General features: G+C 38.3%; 1 protein-coding gene across 3 annotated transcripts in view; it reads right to left on the bottom strand.

The window, feature by feature from the left end:
• Positions 1 to 18,753, bottom strand: part of LOC146452155 (uncharacterized) — a 19,070-nt gene extending 317 nt beyond the window's left edge. Inside the window, exons 1-9 of one of the 3 annotated variants that reach the window (XM_085098152.1) lie at positions 18,487 to 18,753; positions 13,207 to 13,247; positions 12,240 to 12,350; positions 9,610 to 9,744; positions 8,908 to 9,105; positions 4,863 to 5,162; positions 4,162 to 4,208; positions 2,976 to 3,126; positions 1 to 2,458 (exon numbers count right to left, since the gene is read on the bottom strand). The exon at positions 1 to 2,458 is cut by the window's left edge and continues 317 nt beyond it. In XM_085098152.1, the coding sequence (XP_084954278.1) occupies positions 2,240 to 2,458; positions 2,976 to 3,126; positions 4,162 to 4,208; positions 4,863 to 5,162; positions 8,908 to 9,105; positions 9,610 to 9,744; positions 12,240 to 12,350; positions 13,207 to 13,239 (1,194 nt within the window). In that variant the 5' untranslated portion in view covers positions 13,240 to 13,247; positions 18,487 to 18,753 and the 3' untranslated portion in view covers positions 1 to 2,239. The remainder of the gene's footprint in view (positions 2,459 to 2,975; positions 3,127 to 4,161; positions 4,209 to 4,862; positions 5,163 to 8,907; positions 9,106 to 9,609; positions 9,745 to 12,239; positions 12,351 to 13,206; positions 13,248 to 18,486) is intronic. The other 2 variants (XM_085098153.1, XM_085098154.1) reach the window with 2 other exon arrangements.
• Between the last annotated feature and the right edge of the window lie 407 nt (positions 18,754 to 19,160).

The raw sequence follows: 19,160 nt of genomic DNA, 5'->3' as shown, positions 1-19,160 counted from the left end.
AGCAAATGACGAGTTGCCCAAATACAGAATGCCGCGAAAAGTGGCATGTGGCGCCAAGTCTTTTTTTGGCGCCAAAATTTCTCGATCTATTCACCTCTGTAGATTGTAATATTTTACACATATTTTTATCGGCTAAATATCGCTGATAAATCGCCTTTTAGAATTAAAAAAAACCCGCTCCCTTCATACACACAGAAAAGAGCGGAGACATTTATATACGCCAGCACTCAGATATTTTTCTTAAAGATTAAAAAAATTCAAACCGCTGATGATGAAATATGAACACACATTTGAGCATTGCGGGTCACTTAATTTTTAGATGGAAGATTGTTCTGGCCTAAATGCTCCAATAGAAACCAATGGTATTCTACGTAGAGATACAAAATAATTGGTCTTTTCGACAAGGAGTTGCATATACCCTGAGTAAAAATTATGTTTTCTTGTAAACTATTGAATAAAGCTAAAAACCTATTTCTAACAAAATTAAATTTCACCGAAAAAAAAAAAAAAAAAAATTAACAAACAAACATTGAATTTACTTGAAACAGTGACAAACACGAATACAAAAACATCAAAAAAACAAACAAAAACAAAGCGATAATATCGTAAAGCAAAACCAAAAATTGGACAACCTTGAATAACGTTCCTAACGAAAATGCAATGCAAGTAACTTGATTAAATCACCATAATTACATTTAACACAACTAAGCATCGTTTGAGTTTATCGCTGACCTAGCCAAAAATATAACTTCACAATTCTATTTTACAGCCTTGTTCGCTTAATATTCCAATTCAATCTAAAAAACGAAACACATCCATTCTTAAATACGACACGAAAAATTGTCAAGTGGTCAAATCACAACAATTTTATCACGATATATATAAAACCACGTTAGTCACGGGATTGCTAATAATTCTTGAAAGAACAAAGGAATGTCTTAAGTCAGTTAAGAGTCATAAATATTTCGCCTACAAAATTGAATACTACTGCTGGTCTCCTTCGCGAGGTTCTTTCCTTTGTCACGAAACGCTTCTGAAGCATTGCGTGACAAACAAATGAAGAACTAAGCACGAAGACGCCATACTACTGTTGCACTGTGTTACAGTGACTAAACCACAAATTCGATTGGAGGCCAGTAAATTCTTCAACGACAAAACGTTTGAAAAACTTTCGTCAAAAATTTATATCTTAACTCTTTCAACACTATAGCAAATATGCTTTCACTGTATACGACTTCGAACAACAAATTCCTACTTTTGCACCTGCGAGGCTCTCAAGGAGAAAAACTCACATCACAACAATTAAAAATGACAAATGATTTCCATTTTCAGTGACTTTTTCCCCCCGAATTTGTAAAACTCTATTAAGAGAATCCACAAATGGCTAACATTTCAACAGCCAATAGCCAAAAAACTTGTCAAATTGATTCACATCAAACATAATTTTTTGGAAATTAAGACTCGATGGAGCGTCATGTAACGTTTTGTTTTTTGTTCTAATGCTTGTCACTCCATTTAATATTGATCACGTGCACACCTGATGACCTAGCCGTGTCACATCTTAAACATGAACTCAACGCAAAGCTAGGGTATGTTTCCCTTGACGTGAGAAGCCAAAAGGCTGATTTTTTTTTTTTTTTTTTTTATCGCAGTCTACAAAGAGAAAAAAAAATCTCACACGATCCTTCTCAAAAGATTAAATTTAGACCGAAGCGTTCATTTTCCTGAAAAACCTGAACAGATTTTTCATTGAAAGCCTACACCACTGGCCGACACTGAAAATGAAATTTTTAAAAAAATTGCAACACGAAAGTCAAACACATCCAGTCAGACTGGCCCTAATCAAACACACGGTAAAAAAAAAAAAAAAGCGATAAAACGCCTAAAACAAAAAACCCCGTACTTAACCACTCGGTTGGATTTCCTGATCTAGCCTATGGGACACAGAAACACGCTTTGACCAATAATCAGTTACACAAAAGACTGCTTAATGAACAGTGGTGTCGTCACTTTACTCCTGCACCCGAATGTCCCCATTGCCTGATGTCATCTTTGATGCATCGATGACCTCATCATTATTAGCCAATGGGGACGCCCAAGACCCACAGAAGCTGCTTAGCCCGCTGAATGCATCGAGCTCTCCAGAGATGTCACTTCCGGCCTGGCTACTGAAGCCCCCCAGCCTCATGGGGGCCCCCGGGAGATCACACTGGGGTATGGCTTCATAATGCACCTGGGGTCAGGAAACAAACCCGGCAGCCTGGCGCGCGGCCTTGAGGTCATTGTAGGCCAGTTCCTCGGCAAGTTTGCGATCATCTCTTTCCTGTTTTTCCCTATCCTGCTGCTGCAGGAGGCTTCTACGCTCCTGAAGCAGCCGCCTGTGTTCCTCCTTCGTTTTCTTCTTTTTCTCAGCTTGGCTTTCGAGGCTGTCAATAGTAAGGCCGTGATGGGAGGCGTCCTGTAAGAAATGGATCGCATGAGTATCGAGTATAAAGGATAGAGTCGAGAATCGCATGCGAATGCAGGATCGAGTCGCGAATCAAGACTCGAAGCAGACAGTCAACTGTCAAACCGAACTGAAAATCGTCAAAACCAACGCGGGCAGTGAGATCAAAAACTAACATTGATGTTTATCAACCTGTACACGGTGGTTCTAACTTTTGAGTTTTTGGATGAGTCCCTGAAGTGTGACCACTGTGACTGAGATGAAAGCTACTGAGCAGGACTGTCCTGAGACCCTTTTCATTATGCTGTACACAATGCTTCTAACTTTTGATCCCCTGGAGGAAGCCCTTATGATCATGACTATTCATTTGAATCAAGCAGTACTAAAGTGTATCAATAGTTGTTCAGATAGGGATGAAGACATAGCAGACTAGAAACACCACTCTGACATTTTAAATTGATGTTTTCACCACCGGAAAATGAAGCATAAAACAAGCAGTTTTTGAACATGTAGCAGTCAACCATCTTACCTGTGCCAACCAGCTCTGCTCATTCCCTTGGTCTCCAGTCTCACGCGTCTGTAACAGCTCACTACCAAGTATTGCATCTGGGGGGCTTCCACGCTCCAACTCCTGAAGAGTCTGAGCATACTGCTCATTTTTATTTATTTGGCCTTCTTTCCTAACAAATATAAACAAGCACTTAGCACCTTTTGCAGGTAACATAAAGGGGGGACATGGATGGCCCAATGGTGAGAACACTCGCCTTCCACCAGTGTGGCTCGGGTTTGATTCCCAGAGTTGACACCATATGTGGGTTGAGTTTGTTGCTAGTTGTTTCCCTTGCTCCTAGGGTTTTCCGCCCTTCATAAAGACCAACGTTTTCAGATTCCAATTAGATCAGGAAACAATGGACAGAATAGCCACTCTCAGCATTTCCCCTGAAATTCCCATTTGTTTAATTATTCATTCATTCATTCATTCATTCATTCATTCATTCATTCATTTATCCCATCCTATATGAGCTACCGCAGTTAACTTGAAGAGGGTAACTTGTGCTGTTGTAAAGTTATTGCTATTGAGCACTTTGTGTTATATGCTTAAAGGTAGTTTCTGTGGACAAAACTATAAAGTGCTGAGCAGTACTGACTAGCATGAAATGTTCGATTTGTGATATTCAGCAAATTCACCCAAATTGAAGGATTTTACAAACAACCTCAATGAGAGAAAAAGGCCTAAGCATTTCTGTTCTATACATGTACAAGCTAATGTGAACATGTACATCTTCAAATCAAATTAACCTTAAAATGCGTATTGCACACTGCAGAAGAAATTCTGGTCACTTTCTCCTGATAGAGAATAGGGACCTTCCGATTTTACTACACCTACGACTTTTGAAATCTAGTGTCCCGTTAATCTTGTTTCTTGGACCTCCTTATGTGTTAGTGAACTACCGGAATTAGTAACAGTTCTGGGGAATGTGATTAGTCTGAAATTTGAAAGTCATACTTGTACTCAATCTCGTACTCTTACTCTGATGTGAAGGTCCCTAATGTTGCGAGATGAAACGGCTGGAATACACAAGAATTCAAGGAAGCATTGAAGAGGAATGAATGGTACATGTACCACATGACACAATAACCACCCATCTAATTTAAGTGTTTTTTTGGAATCACACAATAATACCGCCATACTACTAAGAGGACCTTTTTCCTACCTGGAAAAGTCATCCAAGTCAACATATGGTGGCCAGAGCTTGCAAACCTAAATGGAGACAAACAATCATAAAATATTACTTGATTGCTTCACTACAGGTTTACTGAATTTCATTTTGTAGTTAAGGCGATAACTCAGAAGTAATTGACAATCAGTCAAAAACAAAGCAAAGGCCATTATGTCTTATTGATGAAGTTAAAATACATACAGGTGTGTACAGTCAAACTTGGTCATGCTAAGGACTAAAATAGCCATACATGGCATGTTATACTAATGGGTTAACAACAAGGAAAACTGGTAATATTTGTTTGGGCTCAAAAAAGCAGTGATAAATTCTCCATAAGAAAGTGCAACTGGCAGCCATAATCAGCAATGTAGTATGTTGATCAGGAGCTGCAGATCTAGAAACAAAACAACCACCAGTTTTGAGCACTAAAAGATTAATGTGCTAGCCCATAGGGATGTCTCGAAACACCCTCCCCACACATCCGCACTAAGAGAAATTTTTAAATTTAACACTTTGCGAAGATGCCATTTTCTGGGATTTTGGGTCATCAGTTCAAGTGATTTGAGTTTTACAAACCAGAAAATAACATCTGTTTCAGCAATGTCAATGTTATTATGTTATGCACTGTAAAAGCTCTATTTAGCCACCAAGGCGCTTCTTAAGGACTAATTTTCTACAAACAAGCCTACATGTACCTCGTTTTCATGGTAAGGTCCCCATATTGGTGCAGTGTCTGGGAGTGGGGGCAGAGCATTGTTGCCATCTACAAAGTTTCCCCAGATGACACCATGTTGCCACTCCACAGGGGACTGTTGCCTAGGTGACAAACTGGAGTTTGATGATCGGCTGGCAGCAGGAGAGTGGCTGAGTGGGGAGCCACTGCTGACCCCACTGCTTGCACTGGACAGTGTGGTGTCCTTCCTGCTGGGCATACCAGACTCAAGGGGATCCCAGTTAGCAGGGTCACAGCTCCGAGGAGATGATGAATCAGTCTGCTAAGGAAATACCACATTGTATAATAATCATTACTAAAAACTGGATCATTGGATAATGTAATTACAGGGTTTTAATTGGCTTAGTGTCAAAGGGATATCAACCATCAATATTACCATTCCACGTTCAATAAATAAGCAGACAAAACAAAAACACGACCACATTGTTTGGCATGATGGGGGACGCATCCCCTGCGGTTGGCATGACAAACAACTTATAGGGTTAACCCTCTCCTGCCGGTAACCCACTAGCCTTTCCTGCCCGAGGGAAATGTCAAATTTTTCTAAATTGCTAACTATGAACTGGGAGACCACATGTCATATACCATTTAAAAGGTATTTTCTGGGGTGTGCTATAAATCACACCAACAGAGATGGAGGAGGTCACATATTAGAGTGAGAAAACTCCAAAACGAAAGAAGAAAAACATTGAAAATTTCCCTATTCGTTGTATATACTGGGTATCCCCCTAAACTATAGCTTAATGTACAGCTCTCAGTCAATTGCTTGTTGTCAGATATCAGCTGGACCCTTAACGTACAAAGGAAAAGAAAATCCAAAAGTTTGAGGGGTGGTAAATGAAGTCTCATATAGGAGGGGGGCATGATTTTATGCCTTCAATTTGTAGATCTTTCCAAGATCTTTTGGTTGTGCAAATTTCACACAAATTGACCAAATATTGTGCTCATTATTGCGTCTTGTGCCATATGGCACTTTTGGGCGGGAAAGGGTTAAAGAAAAAAATAGTATCCCCTGGTATCTATGATGTGGTTTACCACTTCTACAATTTTTCAAATGTTTCAATTTGATGCACTTACAGACTCTGACAATATCTCCTGGACAGAACTTTCTATGCATTAAAAACTGCAAATTAAGCTACAATTTGGGGGTAGATCTATCCCATGAAATGATCAGTGAAATTTTGTAATTTTTCACTTTGACGTTTGGAACTACATGTATTTCTGTCAAAGACCTGACTTCCTTCAGTTATCTTGACATGAGAAACAAATTTCACTCATGAAGACCTTTTAAATGAAGGTCTGAGGGCATAACCGACTTATGTCGAATTTTAGCATGGCTTTCGATTTCGCACGGATTTGTCCGAATTTTGGCTCTCCCTGGTTTGGAAAGCATTTCGCGGTTTTACAATCGTGGACAAAACTCCTTGAGAAAACCAAACACAAACAGAACAAAAACCACTTGCTTACTAATCTCCCTCACACCCCCTCCCCCTATGCATCGAGAACCGAACACAGACAGCCAAAAAACCACTCACTTACTGTTTCTCCCTTCATAATTCTACAACAGTTACTTCTCCCTTCCTCCCTCCCCCTTATGCAATGTTGATGTGGGAAGTGATGCTTGCCTGGAAACTGTTCGTGACCCAAAAGACAACATTGAGTCCGGGGGAGGGGGAGGGGTATTTGATAGTTTGCTTGTCTACAAGTGAACGCGCTTGGAAGGCAAATTTTTGATAGGTTTTGTCCACGTCAGACTCGTCTTCCAAATTATCGGTAGGCTAAAAGTTTCCACTGTCCACGAGCCATGTTTAGTCGCACCAGTTGTTGTTTCTATAAGTAACGTTTGAGATGATATCATGGTTTGCTTTTGCGGGTTGTAACAAGCCCAAAATAGATCAAGGCAGTCGGGATAAACAACTTGCGTATCGTACTGGCTAGTTGGTTTCACTTTTGTTTGGTGAAGTTTGTAAACGCACCGACATCTATGGATCTTTTGAAAAGTTATGAAATTGAGGAATGCAGTTCACAGGAACTGGTGGAAATGTTGTCCAAAGAATCCCTCCTTGGTAGTGATGACTGTGCCGTGATGAATTTTTCAAATCGATTATCAAATCCCGCGGGAGCATCAGAGACAAATCCCGCCATGTGCAAGGTGTTTTGCAAGCCTTAGTTGTGGTTTGCCAGGCTTGAAATTCGGTATGTAACGATTAACTTGACAATTTCAAAGCAATGATTCAATGAAAGTACGATTAACATAGATTTTCAACGGTTAACACCGACTGCTGGTAAAAAAGAATAGATAGTCTTTACCTTTTTAATAGAACTGCCGTTAATCGTTGTTAATCGTTGTTAATCGTTGAAATGGCTACATGTCTTCCTGTTAATCGTGTAGAATGCTAGTATTTTGCGTTATGAAGAGTGATATGTCGACAAACGGGACAAAGCTGGATTTTACGCCAGGAAATGGACACATTTTCTCTTGGAGGATGTAACTGTTTACATTTTGGACATTCCTGTCACGTACGTAGTAGTTTGTAACAGACTCAAATAAAAGCGTGACAGCATTCTTTTTGTTGCTCCCGCGAAAAACACCGCTTTCGTGTGCCGTGTTTCAAAGACAACGAGTGTATATTGAATACAAGTATTTAATCCTCAGTGCATTGTCCTTTTGGTCATCCAGTGTCTATAATGTTACCGATATATCTTTACAAGATGGTAAAATTTCTCAATGGCATTAATACGAAACACAAAGCGGCGTGAAAAAATACTGGACAATGGTTTTCAATCGAATTGCGGTTCACATGCAAAAGTTTGCACAAATCCGAGCTACATCGAAAAACGGGCTGAAATTCGACATAAGTCGGTTATGCTCCCAGCCCTTCAAATGGTACATCACACATACAAAAATGGCAAAGAAAACAGTACTACATGTACTGTAAGACTGAAATGGGTTAAAGACCCTTGTTGGTGCTTACACCAAGATTTGAAACCACCAACTCCAGCTCTACATGTACGTGAGAATCCAACCCATTCATTTAGTTAGTGAATCCTTTGTAGGGCAAAATCTTTTCACAAGCGCAGAATAATTGAAGGCTTAATGATCCAACAAATTGGAGCCCCAGTGTGAACAAACAAGTCCATTCTTACGATAGCTAAACTGTTCCCATAAGGAATCACCTGAAGCACATACTGTAAAATGTGCATGTAGCGGACAGTCTTTTTACACTGAAGATAGCTTGATCAATCGAAAATGTTTGGTTTTAATTCTTCTTTTTCTTTTTAGCAGTGTAAAATAGTGCTGTTAAAATAATAATAATAATAACAATAATAATAATAACAACAACAACAACAACAACAGTAATAAACTGTTTTAATTACCCTCAGCAGTGATTATAGCAATCATCGTACCCAGAGTCCTCAGGCTCTTTGGCAAGCGGTTAGTCACCAGGAGAGACTCTGGGGACATCGAATTTTATTACCGCAGGATTTCTACGGTAAAACAATGGAAACCGTTAAGGAAAAAAGACAATCAAAAAATTTGAATTTTTTCGATGTCCCCAGAGTCTCTCCTGGTGCCCACCTGCTGACCAAAAAGCCTGAGGACTCTGGGTAGCAGATTGCGATTATAGCACAAGTGCTCCAGTGAGGCTGAGCATTAAACGTTCACAAAGAAATAATGATCTAAATTTAATTGAACAGTAACATGATCAACAAATCCCAACTGGAAGGAGGCAGGTCCATCACCTGGTTATTTACAAGCCTGGCGAATGAGTTAAACTTGGAGCTACTGAGGAACAACTCCAGCTAACATCCAGAGCAGGACTTTAAACCAGGGACCTCTGGATTTCAATTTTTCCAAAATTCAGTTTCTGGTCTTAGAAGACTTCAGATCAGCAGATGCTCAGCCTTGAACCACTGACCAACACACTAAACACTATGGCCCTACACCTCTAAAATGATATACAGCCATTCACATCACTCATCAATCACTTTTACCAATAACTTACCTTCAACTCAAACTCTTCTGAGATGCCAAGATTGAATTTCTTGTTTATTGGACATTCTACATCCAAAGGGAAATTTTTGGGTTCCACACAGACATTACCCACAAACTGGTCGGCTTCACTGCCCAAGTGTTCCAAATGGAACTCAATCACAAACCAAAAACCATGCAAGAGATTTTGAATGATGGTATAGTCAACCTCCTGTTGATAGAAATGTAGGAAATACAGTAACTAATTTTGAAAATCAGTCAAAATCTACCTATCACCAGCTGTTATTTGTTAATAAACATCATTGTTGTTGTTTCCCACAAGAGTCTTGGTTGCAGAAACGAACCGTCAGTGGGCTGCTGTGGCTTATATGCTTCAGAGTAGAGTGAAAGGGCAAAAGCAAGCCGAATTTTTTTCTTCAAGTAATTTTCTACATTTTCTGTTGCTGAGTATTTGACCAAGGTGACCATCAGGCAAAGATTGTTTCATTCCTGGCCAACACCCTCAGGTGCAACATAACTCTAAAGAGTATGACTGTGTGATGCAATATTTTGACTGTACACCCTGCAGCAAATTTACATTAGTTTACAATTACATTCAGTTTTGTCCGTCAGGTCATTAGACATCACACCAACGTTAGAAATGATACAAAAAGCTAAAAATAATAACAATATAAGTTAGTACATGTGATTACATACACAATTCTATTTAACTCACTTGGTAATTTTCAGTCGTAAGTTTAAAATGTTCAGGGCATTGATGTTTCAGTGAGATGGCAATGTCTGAGGAGATACTGAATGGGAAAGTCTGTAACAAGTGATACTTGCTGGCAATTTCTCGATCCTTCACAGTCTATAAAAAATGACCAGAATATCAGGTCAAATTAATGTATTGAAGTCTCCCACTCTCGAAATTTTCTTTTCCTTCTAACCAATTTCATAGTTTTAACTTCAAGATTCTATACTTCATGAGACATATAGTCTGTAAAATTTTACACAGTTTGTTAATTAATTGCCTTGATTTCCTACCATGTTGTAAAAGTGAAGTCCTGTATGTGCCCATTGATCAGAGATTTTTAAAAGAATGACTAAAACGCACTAAAAGAATTGTTCCACGGCCATGGATAGAACTTAAATTTTCATCAATAAAAGCACTTTATTAATTAGTCTACCAATTCGAAAACAGGGGTTACCATACACGTTTATACTTCCTATCAGCTTATTAGCTTGAAACATCAACAGCAGTCCTAAACCACAAATTCTTCTTTAAAACTTACAATAACCACACAATGTTTAGTGGGCCCCCCAATTCAGGCAGGGTTTGAGCCGGGCCGCGCCATTGCGCCAATCCCACACTGCAATTGAAATTGTCCCTTAAAAAAAACGGCCAAGGGGACAATTTGTCTCCTTCAAAATTAAGGGAAAAAACTCGAACGGAAGCAGACACGAAGGGATCCCAGAGATTGCAAGTTAAACAGAATGTGGAAAGTATATTTTACCGCACGTTGTTCCTTCAAAGTTCATTCTCGAGTCACATTTCACAATAGAAAGCTTTTTCGCTACAAATCGAAGCCAGACTGAATCAGAAAAATGATACAGAAGAAGAACAGTGAATTAATCAGGAAGAATCGGATGAGGATCAAAGGAAACCGAGAAAATCACGAACTTTCCAGAAAAGTTGGTTGCGAGACCACACATGGTTGCACTATGAAAAGGAGGCGATGTTCTGCTATTTTTGTCGGAAATTTAAGAAGACAACCCCTTTGTATCGGCAGAAGGGTGTACAAATTTTAGAACCTCAACTCTGCAAAGACATAAAGACTGTTAAGAGCATGAGGATGCTGTCAATGAAGAAGCTATGAGGGATACATTCAGCAACACACAGCGCCATGCTCTTAGAGAACAATCGCAAGCCATCCTCAGAGGAATGAGAGCCCTCTACTGGCTGGCCAAAGAGGACGTAACCACAGTCAAATATGACTCACTACTCAATTTTCTGGATGAAGTTGGCCTCGAAAGTGTTAAGAATCTTCGAGTGGGAGGAAATGCTACCTATCATTCTCATCAAAGTGTGGAAGGTATGCAAGATGCTATTGCTACTGTTCTGAAGTCTAACATTGACAAACTAGGGTTAGGGACTTTGATGTTTGGGCTAGAACCAACAGAAGAATTAGTACATGTACGTCTACCAGTAATTAAGAAAGGAATTGAAGTTTACAAGGGGATGCCGAGACGAGATTCTGCTGTGAAATGTTTTGAAGTATAAAGTATAGTCATTGATCCTCTGTTTAAATATGACGAGAAAAAAAAAGTATTGACACTAATAACTTAACTTTTCTTGTTTGTGTTGATCACTGTTCTTGTATTACAAGGATCAGCTAAAAAAAAAGTTTTTGTTGGCTTGCCTGTATCAATGTAAAAAAACTGTTGAATAAAAATTAATTTATCTGTCCCCCTAAAAATAAAAATGTCCCCCAAAATTTTAGCCAAGGAGACAAATTGTCCCCCAGTGATCAATTCCTAGCTCAAACCCTGTTCAGGAGTCAAGAATGCAATATCTTGTGCTTTAAATCACAATAGATGGCATGCTAGTCTTAAGCACAGGATTTACAGCCCTGGCCCCAGTTGTTCAAAGAACTTTATTAGTCTACCAATTCGAAAACAGGGGTTACCATACAAGTTTACACTTCCTCTCAGCTTAATTACCTTGCACATCAACAGCAGTCCTAAACCACAAATTCGTCTTTATAACTTACAATAACCACACAATGTTTAGTGGGCCCCCCAATTCAGGAGTCAAGAATGCAATATTTTGTGCTTTAAATCACAATAGATGGCATGCTAGTCTTAAACACAGGATTTACTGCCCTGGCCCCAGTTGTTCAAAGAACGGATAACTTTATCCACTGGATAAGTTGCTATCCAGCAGAGCAAATATACTCCAACCAATTCTTTTGCAAAGTTTTCCACGCAATCCCATTCTTAAATTTGACATATGCTTCTACTCTAAGACTATTCACAAATTATACATGTAGGACTATCATGAAAATCTTGCACACATTTTACAGTATCTGCCAGAACTATCCAGTGGATAAAATTATCCACCCTTTGAACAACTACATGTAGGACCAGCTGTTTTAAAACTGAACATTGTCGGGGTAACAAAACACTTTGAGCTGCAAACCAACTGAAGTATTCTTCCCTAAGGAAGAGAAAAACTAAATGTGAAGTGAAAAGGAAGCAACACGACAACACAATACTGAATCTAAATGTGACCACTGACTCTTCAATCCTCTGGTTATAAGACAATTAGTCAAATCATGAGTCCAACAGGAAGCACAAAATTACCTTAAAGGTAGCATCATCTTGATCATGTCTCATTATCACAATCTGCAGGTACCACACTTGTCCAGCAACTGCCCTTGATGCAAAAACTGCAATCTGAACTTGAATTTCCTCCTGGTAATAATAATGTAAATTAAATATCAATACTTACAGCCAGTATTGCGATTGGTCAAAGAAATAACCTAAGACATTTTCAAACACAAATACTTCACATGATCTAATTAATGAATATTAAATACAGTTATTAAAAACACTGAGTTAAAGTTCTCTTCACTGTTAGTATTAATATTATTATAAAGCTGCCGGGATTTTCAGCAGTTTACATACATGTAATTTATGCAGTATATTATCAATGAAGCTTGCTGAGGTTACCCAAGTGCATTGTCAGAAACAGTTTGATAGTACATTACTTGCAAAAAATTTCGGACGATTTTAATTTCGGACAAAAAAAGTGTCCGAAAATAAAACCGTCCGAAATTTTTAAGCGTCCGAAATTTTTACAGTATAGTATAAAACTTTAAAAGTACTTTCTGGGCGACAGCATCACATATTCAAAGCCAATGTACATGATATGTTTAGAATTCGGATTAGGCGGCTTTGCTCAGTCGTTCTTTTAATCACTGGAAAGGTAAGCATTTGAGACACTGCTTGAATCATAAGCTTGATTGGGTTTGTGTTATTTTCTCGTTGGTGTATCCGGCTGTAAAACCTTGAAGATACAGTAAAACTATCCTTTTCAAAGATTTTATTTCAGTCTAATTCATGTTTTTTAGTCGTAAATTTACTTTGGGCATGTTTCAGCGCAGTGTCTGAAATGTTTGTCCAAAAATTGTCCGAAATGAGGGAAAAAGTGTCCGAAAATTAAACAACCGAAATTTTAACGTCCGATTGCAAGTAATGTAGTCAATGTTTTTAGACAAAAGTACAAGTATGTACATGTATATACATGCCCAATATGTATCCTACTCACTGGTTTAGAAAGTCCTATACTCCTTACAGCCATCTGGGAGTCTGAAAAAAGACATTTAATTAGATGAGCTACTGGACTAGTTAAAATCAAACACTGATTTGAAGTACATGTAAACTATTACAATTATTAATAGTACATGTAAGAATGGCACAAAACTTTAAGGTCTGAATATTCAAGAACAATAATTAGCTTGAATATATGCTTTGAGCATTTTTTCCTAGACCTCTTTATTTTTCCCAAGGCATGAAATTTCCCAACCTCGTTCCCAGGGCCTCTCCTCTTCACGTCCCAGGGAGCGAGAGAGGAGAGACGGTGGTTGGGGCTGGTCACATGTCTCCCAGAATCTGGGAGATTACAAATAAATGACTGGAGAGAGGGGTGGTTGAGTGTCAGTTTGCCTATACTAAATGTACTGGAGATGGGAAAACATGCCCCAGTCAAGTCAACTTGCAATTCGCGTGTGTTTCAAAGGTCATGGCAAGTGGTCATTCAGAAACCCCTAAAAAGGTATATAAAGCGAGGGAATCTGTGAATGTGAGCTGCTATCGACATTGTAAAGCAGTTGGAGATACAAGTCATTGGCGAAATCTTTACAGCAAAGGGAATCGACTACTTCTGGTGGTAGCCGAGGAGCTTTATGGCCACGCACTTCCACAAAGTGAATTTTTGCCACATCTACTTTTAGAGTCGTCAAGTCCATGATCTCTGAAAGTCAGGCATTGTTAAGGTCAAGCGGTGCATCGAGGAGTCATCCTCCGCGCCGCATTTGACGGCCAGGAAAGAATCAAACGTGACCGGAAATGTATCTTGGAGCCATTGTAGCCGCAGACTAAATTAACACCATCAACTGGAACAAAGGTTATTTCGTTATTGTTTTACAACGATTACGGAATTTCAAAAGTGTTTTCTTTGTTCATTAAAAAGATCCGTGAAATATTTACCATCTACATGTTGTTATACCGTACATCCTCCTTCCGAAAGTGTTCTGCTTATGTGCTATTTCCTGTGTATTGTTTGTTGTTGCAACCCTGCTAACAGAGCGTTTCTTTCTTGCAAATCTTTCAGCATGTGCGTGGTCGTTCGCGTCTCTAGTATTTTGCATCGTTGGTTTGTTTACGTCCCGAGAGAAAAGGGGACGTAAACAAACCAACGACGCTAAATACCGAACGACTACGCTTATGCTAAAATATTTTCCAGAAAGAAACGCTCTGTTAGCAGCGTAATTGCTGCAGAATGTCCTTTCAGAACAGTTAGACATAGGCCCGATTCCTTTCAAGTTTCCTTCCTTAGTTCTTCAGATCTGATCTTTCATCAGCACATTCAAAGCTAGAATAAACCACGATTACAACTCCATGAATTGAAGGGGAAGGCGCTGTTTGTCCACGGTTAATTTAGTCATGTATAAACAGTGATTTTCCAAAGTACAGCGCTTCGAGACAACGGACTTTGTTAAGCTTTCAGATTAATGCTACAATGGCTCGCAAAATGAAGACTACTGAAAAACATAGCCAGTTGAATGAGTTTTCGCGTGGGCTTCGCACAGCAAAGCGGAAGTCTTGTTTCGGAGTGGACAATAAATCTTGACAAAAAATAGCAAGTGAAGGACTCCTCCCTGGGTCTAATTTTTCTCTGGGAGACACGTGACCAGCCCCAACCAGGGTCTCCCCTCTCTCACTCTCTGGGACGTGAAGAGGAGAGACCCTGCGAACGAGGTTGGAAATTTCCGCCAATAAATTCTTCCTACTACCAATCCTCTTGCCAAGACTGTCTTTTTGCCACAGCATTTGATCAAAATGCACTTACATGATTGTACTCTTCTAAACAAAGCTTTATCTCTTAAAGGCATTATTTGTCTTTGTGATGTAATCTCATAATAATTATTGTGGTCTGATAGCACTTGCTCTTTTATTAAAGGTGATGCCATAAACAAGAAAAGGAAGGTACCCATAAGGACATACCAGACTTAAGTCCAGTTGAGTTTTACAAATATACGAGGCATGTGAACTGTGGGTCAAGGCAATGGCAAACCTAAACTTACATATATAGAGAAATACATTATTATTTTAATCTTTAGCTAATGCTTATCACTACAGTCAATGCTTTAAACTCCATCAATATAATGAGTGCTTAACCGTAATCAAAGTTGTCAGCACTTAACCCTACATGTTCAATTGAGTGCTTAACCTTAATTGCTATTTTCAGTGCTTTGGGCCCACAGTAATTGGCGCTAGCTGTTGTGGTCACCCTGCCTTAACCCAGTAATTGTTTATTTTCTGTTTCATGTTGTTATGTTCTGTTTATAGTCTTAAGTTTGAAGGCGAAGTCAAATAAATAAGTAAAATAAAAAAATACCTGACTGATAACTCAACTCATGACACTTACAGTATAAAACAAGTTTTCTCGGCTTGCATCCCTCACTGGCTCGCAGTTAGTTAAAAACCCAGTACAGGTGATCATAAGAATAATTTCATTTTTTTTCTTTATCTTTGAATGAGACAAGTGGGTTAACTGCCAATATAAACCACAGCAGTACATGTAGATATGAGTGTGTAAAGATGATTGTTTAGAACACATTTCTTTATACATGTAGAGAATAGCAGAAGAAAAAGACAACCAGCATGCTTCTTAATAAGCCCCACATGCATGCTTCCAAGTGACTGGGCCTGTGAGTCATTTCCAGGTTGAGGGCTTGACTGAACAGAGCACATTATTCAATTAATCAAGGACATTAATTATGATTAGGCCATAGGGAACACAAAGAATAGATCTATAAAAAATCAACTGTGAGCCAACTCGTGAATGCGGAAGAGGATCGTGGTAACGCGGTACTTGTTAGTCCAGCAATTCAACAAATTAGCATATTGGTAATAAATAAACATTAGTATTTACACAACTTGCAAGTTGTAAAGAAACAGCATCCTGTTAGTCTAGAATAGTTAGAATGTCTAATCAATGAATACAATTTACTAAACAAAATACATGTAAAGGTCTAAAAGTTTCAAAATGTTAGATGAAATTCCATTCTCGCGTAACTTGGGTGAATTTGCTTGCGAGGACATGTGTTTGTTTACAGGGCAGCACTAAAATTATAAAAGCCATAATCCAGAAAACAGAAACCGGAATCCGGAATCCAGAATCAGAAACTATAATGAATACGGTTAGGAATATTTAATGGCGAAACACATGACTTGGGGTAAAAAATACAGAATAAAAAACTCATATCACTTGTTGGCATATATGAAAGGACTCTTTATAAAGGAAGCAATGTCCTATGGGACAGAGAGAGACAACATAGAGGTGACTCGGAGACAACATTAATTGCTTCACACCGCACAGATGGCGGACTTTCCAATTAAGAGGTGGTTAGTTGCGTGAATGCATATCTTCTGCCTCTTTTGTTTCGTCTATTTTCCGGACACCCCGCTTCAACTTGTTTTGATAGAGTCTTAATAGAGTTTCAAAGCAAAACATAGAGGTGACTTATAGACTATGAAATTAGTTTTCTTAAGTTCATGGGCGATCAGTTTTAAACCCGTGAGAATCACTTACTTTTCATTGGCAGGAAATAATGACTTAATTAATTAGTTTTATTCTCTGGTGTCACCTATCGAAAAATATCAAATTTACATTTGACAAGGACGTTACTTTGAACTAAACATTCACTTTTTCACTAGCAGTAAATGTTTTATTTTCATATTGTAGTTTCCGATTCCAGATTCCAGATTTTCCTTTCCAGTTACTGTTTTCCTGATTCTGGCTTTTAGTGCTGCCCTTGTTTACACAACATTATTCCTAGTTGCCAAGTTTCCTCAATAAAAATAGGAAATATACAAAAAGCTTTCCTTAATAAACAAAAATTTACTCAGATAGGTCTTAACTTGTTATGCATTGTAGCCCTAAGAGCAAAAGTGTATAATTTTCGCCGCGAGACACCTTGCAAGCGATTTGAAGTCAATTTTGAAGCGAATTTATCAGAGCATGTTTTTCAAACATTTTGCAAGAACTGTTCGGAAAATGAAAAATCAGTCTATTAGAATAGTATTTCAGTACAAACTCACATTAGAACCTGTAATAATATTATTTGTGTGTTATATTCCTAGAAGCACTTGAACGTTACCAAAGTCCGCAGATTAAAAGTTGATTTGAGATCCACCTGCTCATCAGGTTGATAAAACCACAAATCGAAGAAAAATGACTTTGCCGCTAATGCATGATTTTCCCCTGTTAAAGCTGTTAACCATTCCTTAGAAGTTCCTCTTTTGATTCACCGTTTTCAACATCTCAAAATTGGAAAATTTTCGGACCAATGTCCGAGTAAAATTTCCCTACATTATGATAACTCATTTACTGTGCATTCATGAAAGTTAACAACCCGCCGACCAAGTGAAAATCCCCAGATCGCAATAACTCGTTCTTGCACATGCCTGCATTCATGAGTCAAAAATGGTACAAATTTACAATCAAACATGCCAAATTAGATTTCACCATGGACAGCCAAGTCAGACGTGACTAGATAATTATATCAACCTGGTATTCAGAGTCCTCACATGGTCTGAACACTAAATAAATTATTTTGTTGTGATTGTGAATTTACATGAGTTAGTGCAACTGTCACACATTTAAGCTGTTGAATCTTCCTAAAGGCTTTCTCTTTTCATTGTTAAATCTGCAAAGGCCATGCAGCCTTTTCTTTCGAAAACTGGATATAATTTGCCAACATGAAAATTCACAAGTGAAGAATTGCAGCTTTTGAAACTTGGTTAGGAAATCTAATCTTTCCTGGCAGTGACAAAAGTGTTATCGTCATTTCTTTTTTATTTACTTATTAAGTGTTGTAAACATTTACAAATGTTGCCCACCTCAAAATAACCCGACTAATTGTGAGCAACAATTTGTTAAGTGTTTTCTTCAATAATAAATAATTGTTATTGTTATTGTATAGTCATACTTTGTACAATTATGCAAATTTTATAGTACTTTGAAATCACTTACAGTGTAGCTCTGCACAAAAAAATCACCTTTTGATTTCTCTTGCAAAATCAGTCACCTCTAATATATTAATTAATCTCCGAGAAAGATGGTAAATATCAAGGCAAGCATTAAGACTTATATTTTTGGAGAATGCAACTCAGATTACCTGTTTAATTGCTATTTGAAATTCAAAATTAGAATTTAGAAGGCCGAATAAATCAGATGAAAATCTTCATATAAGCTCATATAATGCTCACACAGCCACAAGGTAACATGTATTATTTAACAGGATTTTAATAAAGTTCTTACCTCACTGTCACATATACACGTATTTTCGTATTCATTCACAAACCACATCGTCCATAATTGCTTCGTCTGTGTCTTCAGTAGGGGAAAATCATCTTCGTCAGCAAATCGAAATTCTCCATTATTTTCACCTTTTCCTGAGTCAATGTCGAGCACAGAATCATCTCTTCCAGCCACTATCTTTAAATCTCCGCTTTGGATTCGTGAAGCGTAAGAAAAAGTCTCAAAACTCGACCAAATTCAACCAAAACAGCCGACGTTTGCCAAATTGCGCCAAATGTGGTGACACAGTAGTTACCAGTCCCTAATATCGTTCTGAGAGACTCGACAATGCAACGGGAGAGGCCTGGGGACCAAATCCCAGACAAGTTGCGGGTTTTGCGATAGTTTGAAGTGTCATTTCGCGTTTGTGAAAAAAAAAGAAAGAAAAAAAAAACGAAAAAAATTATTTCGGAGCCGAAAACTATTCTAAACAGATAATTTTTTTTACAGTTGTTGAATAAATTCTCCGCTTTTTTGCTTTGGGTGGTAAAGGGTATTCTTTAGAGTGGTTATCAACTTTTGATTTGTTGTTGTGCGAAAACAAAAAGTTAGTAATTAATTCTGATAAATAAATTTCAGTTTTCTACAAAGGTTCGACAGTTGCACTCACAACCACAGCAACAGTTTACAGCATT

This window comes from Pavona decussata, unplaced genomic scaffold, assembly GCF_977016875.1.
Source record: "Pavona decussata unplaced genomic scaffold, jaPavDecu1.1 SCAFFOLD_377, whole genome shotgun sequence".
NCBI lineage: Eukaryota > Metazoa > Cnidaria > Anthozoa > Scleractinia > Agariciidae > Pavona > Pavona decussata.
The sequence above is the reverse complement of the archived record's forward strand: the minus strand, read 5'-3'. Positions and strand labels throughout refer to the sequence as shown.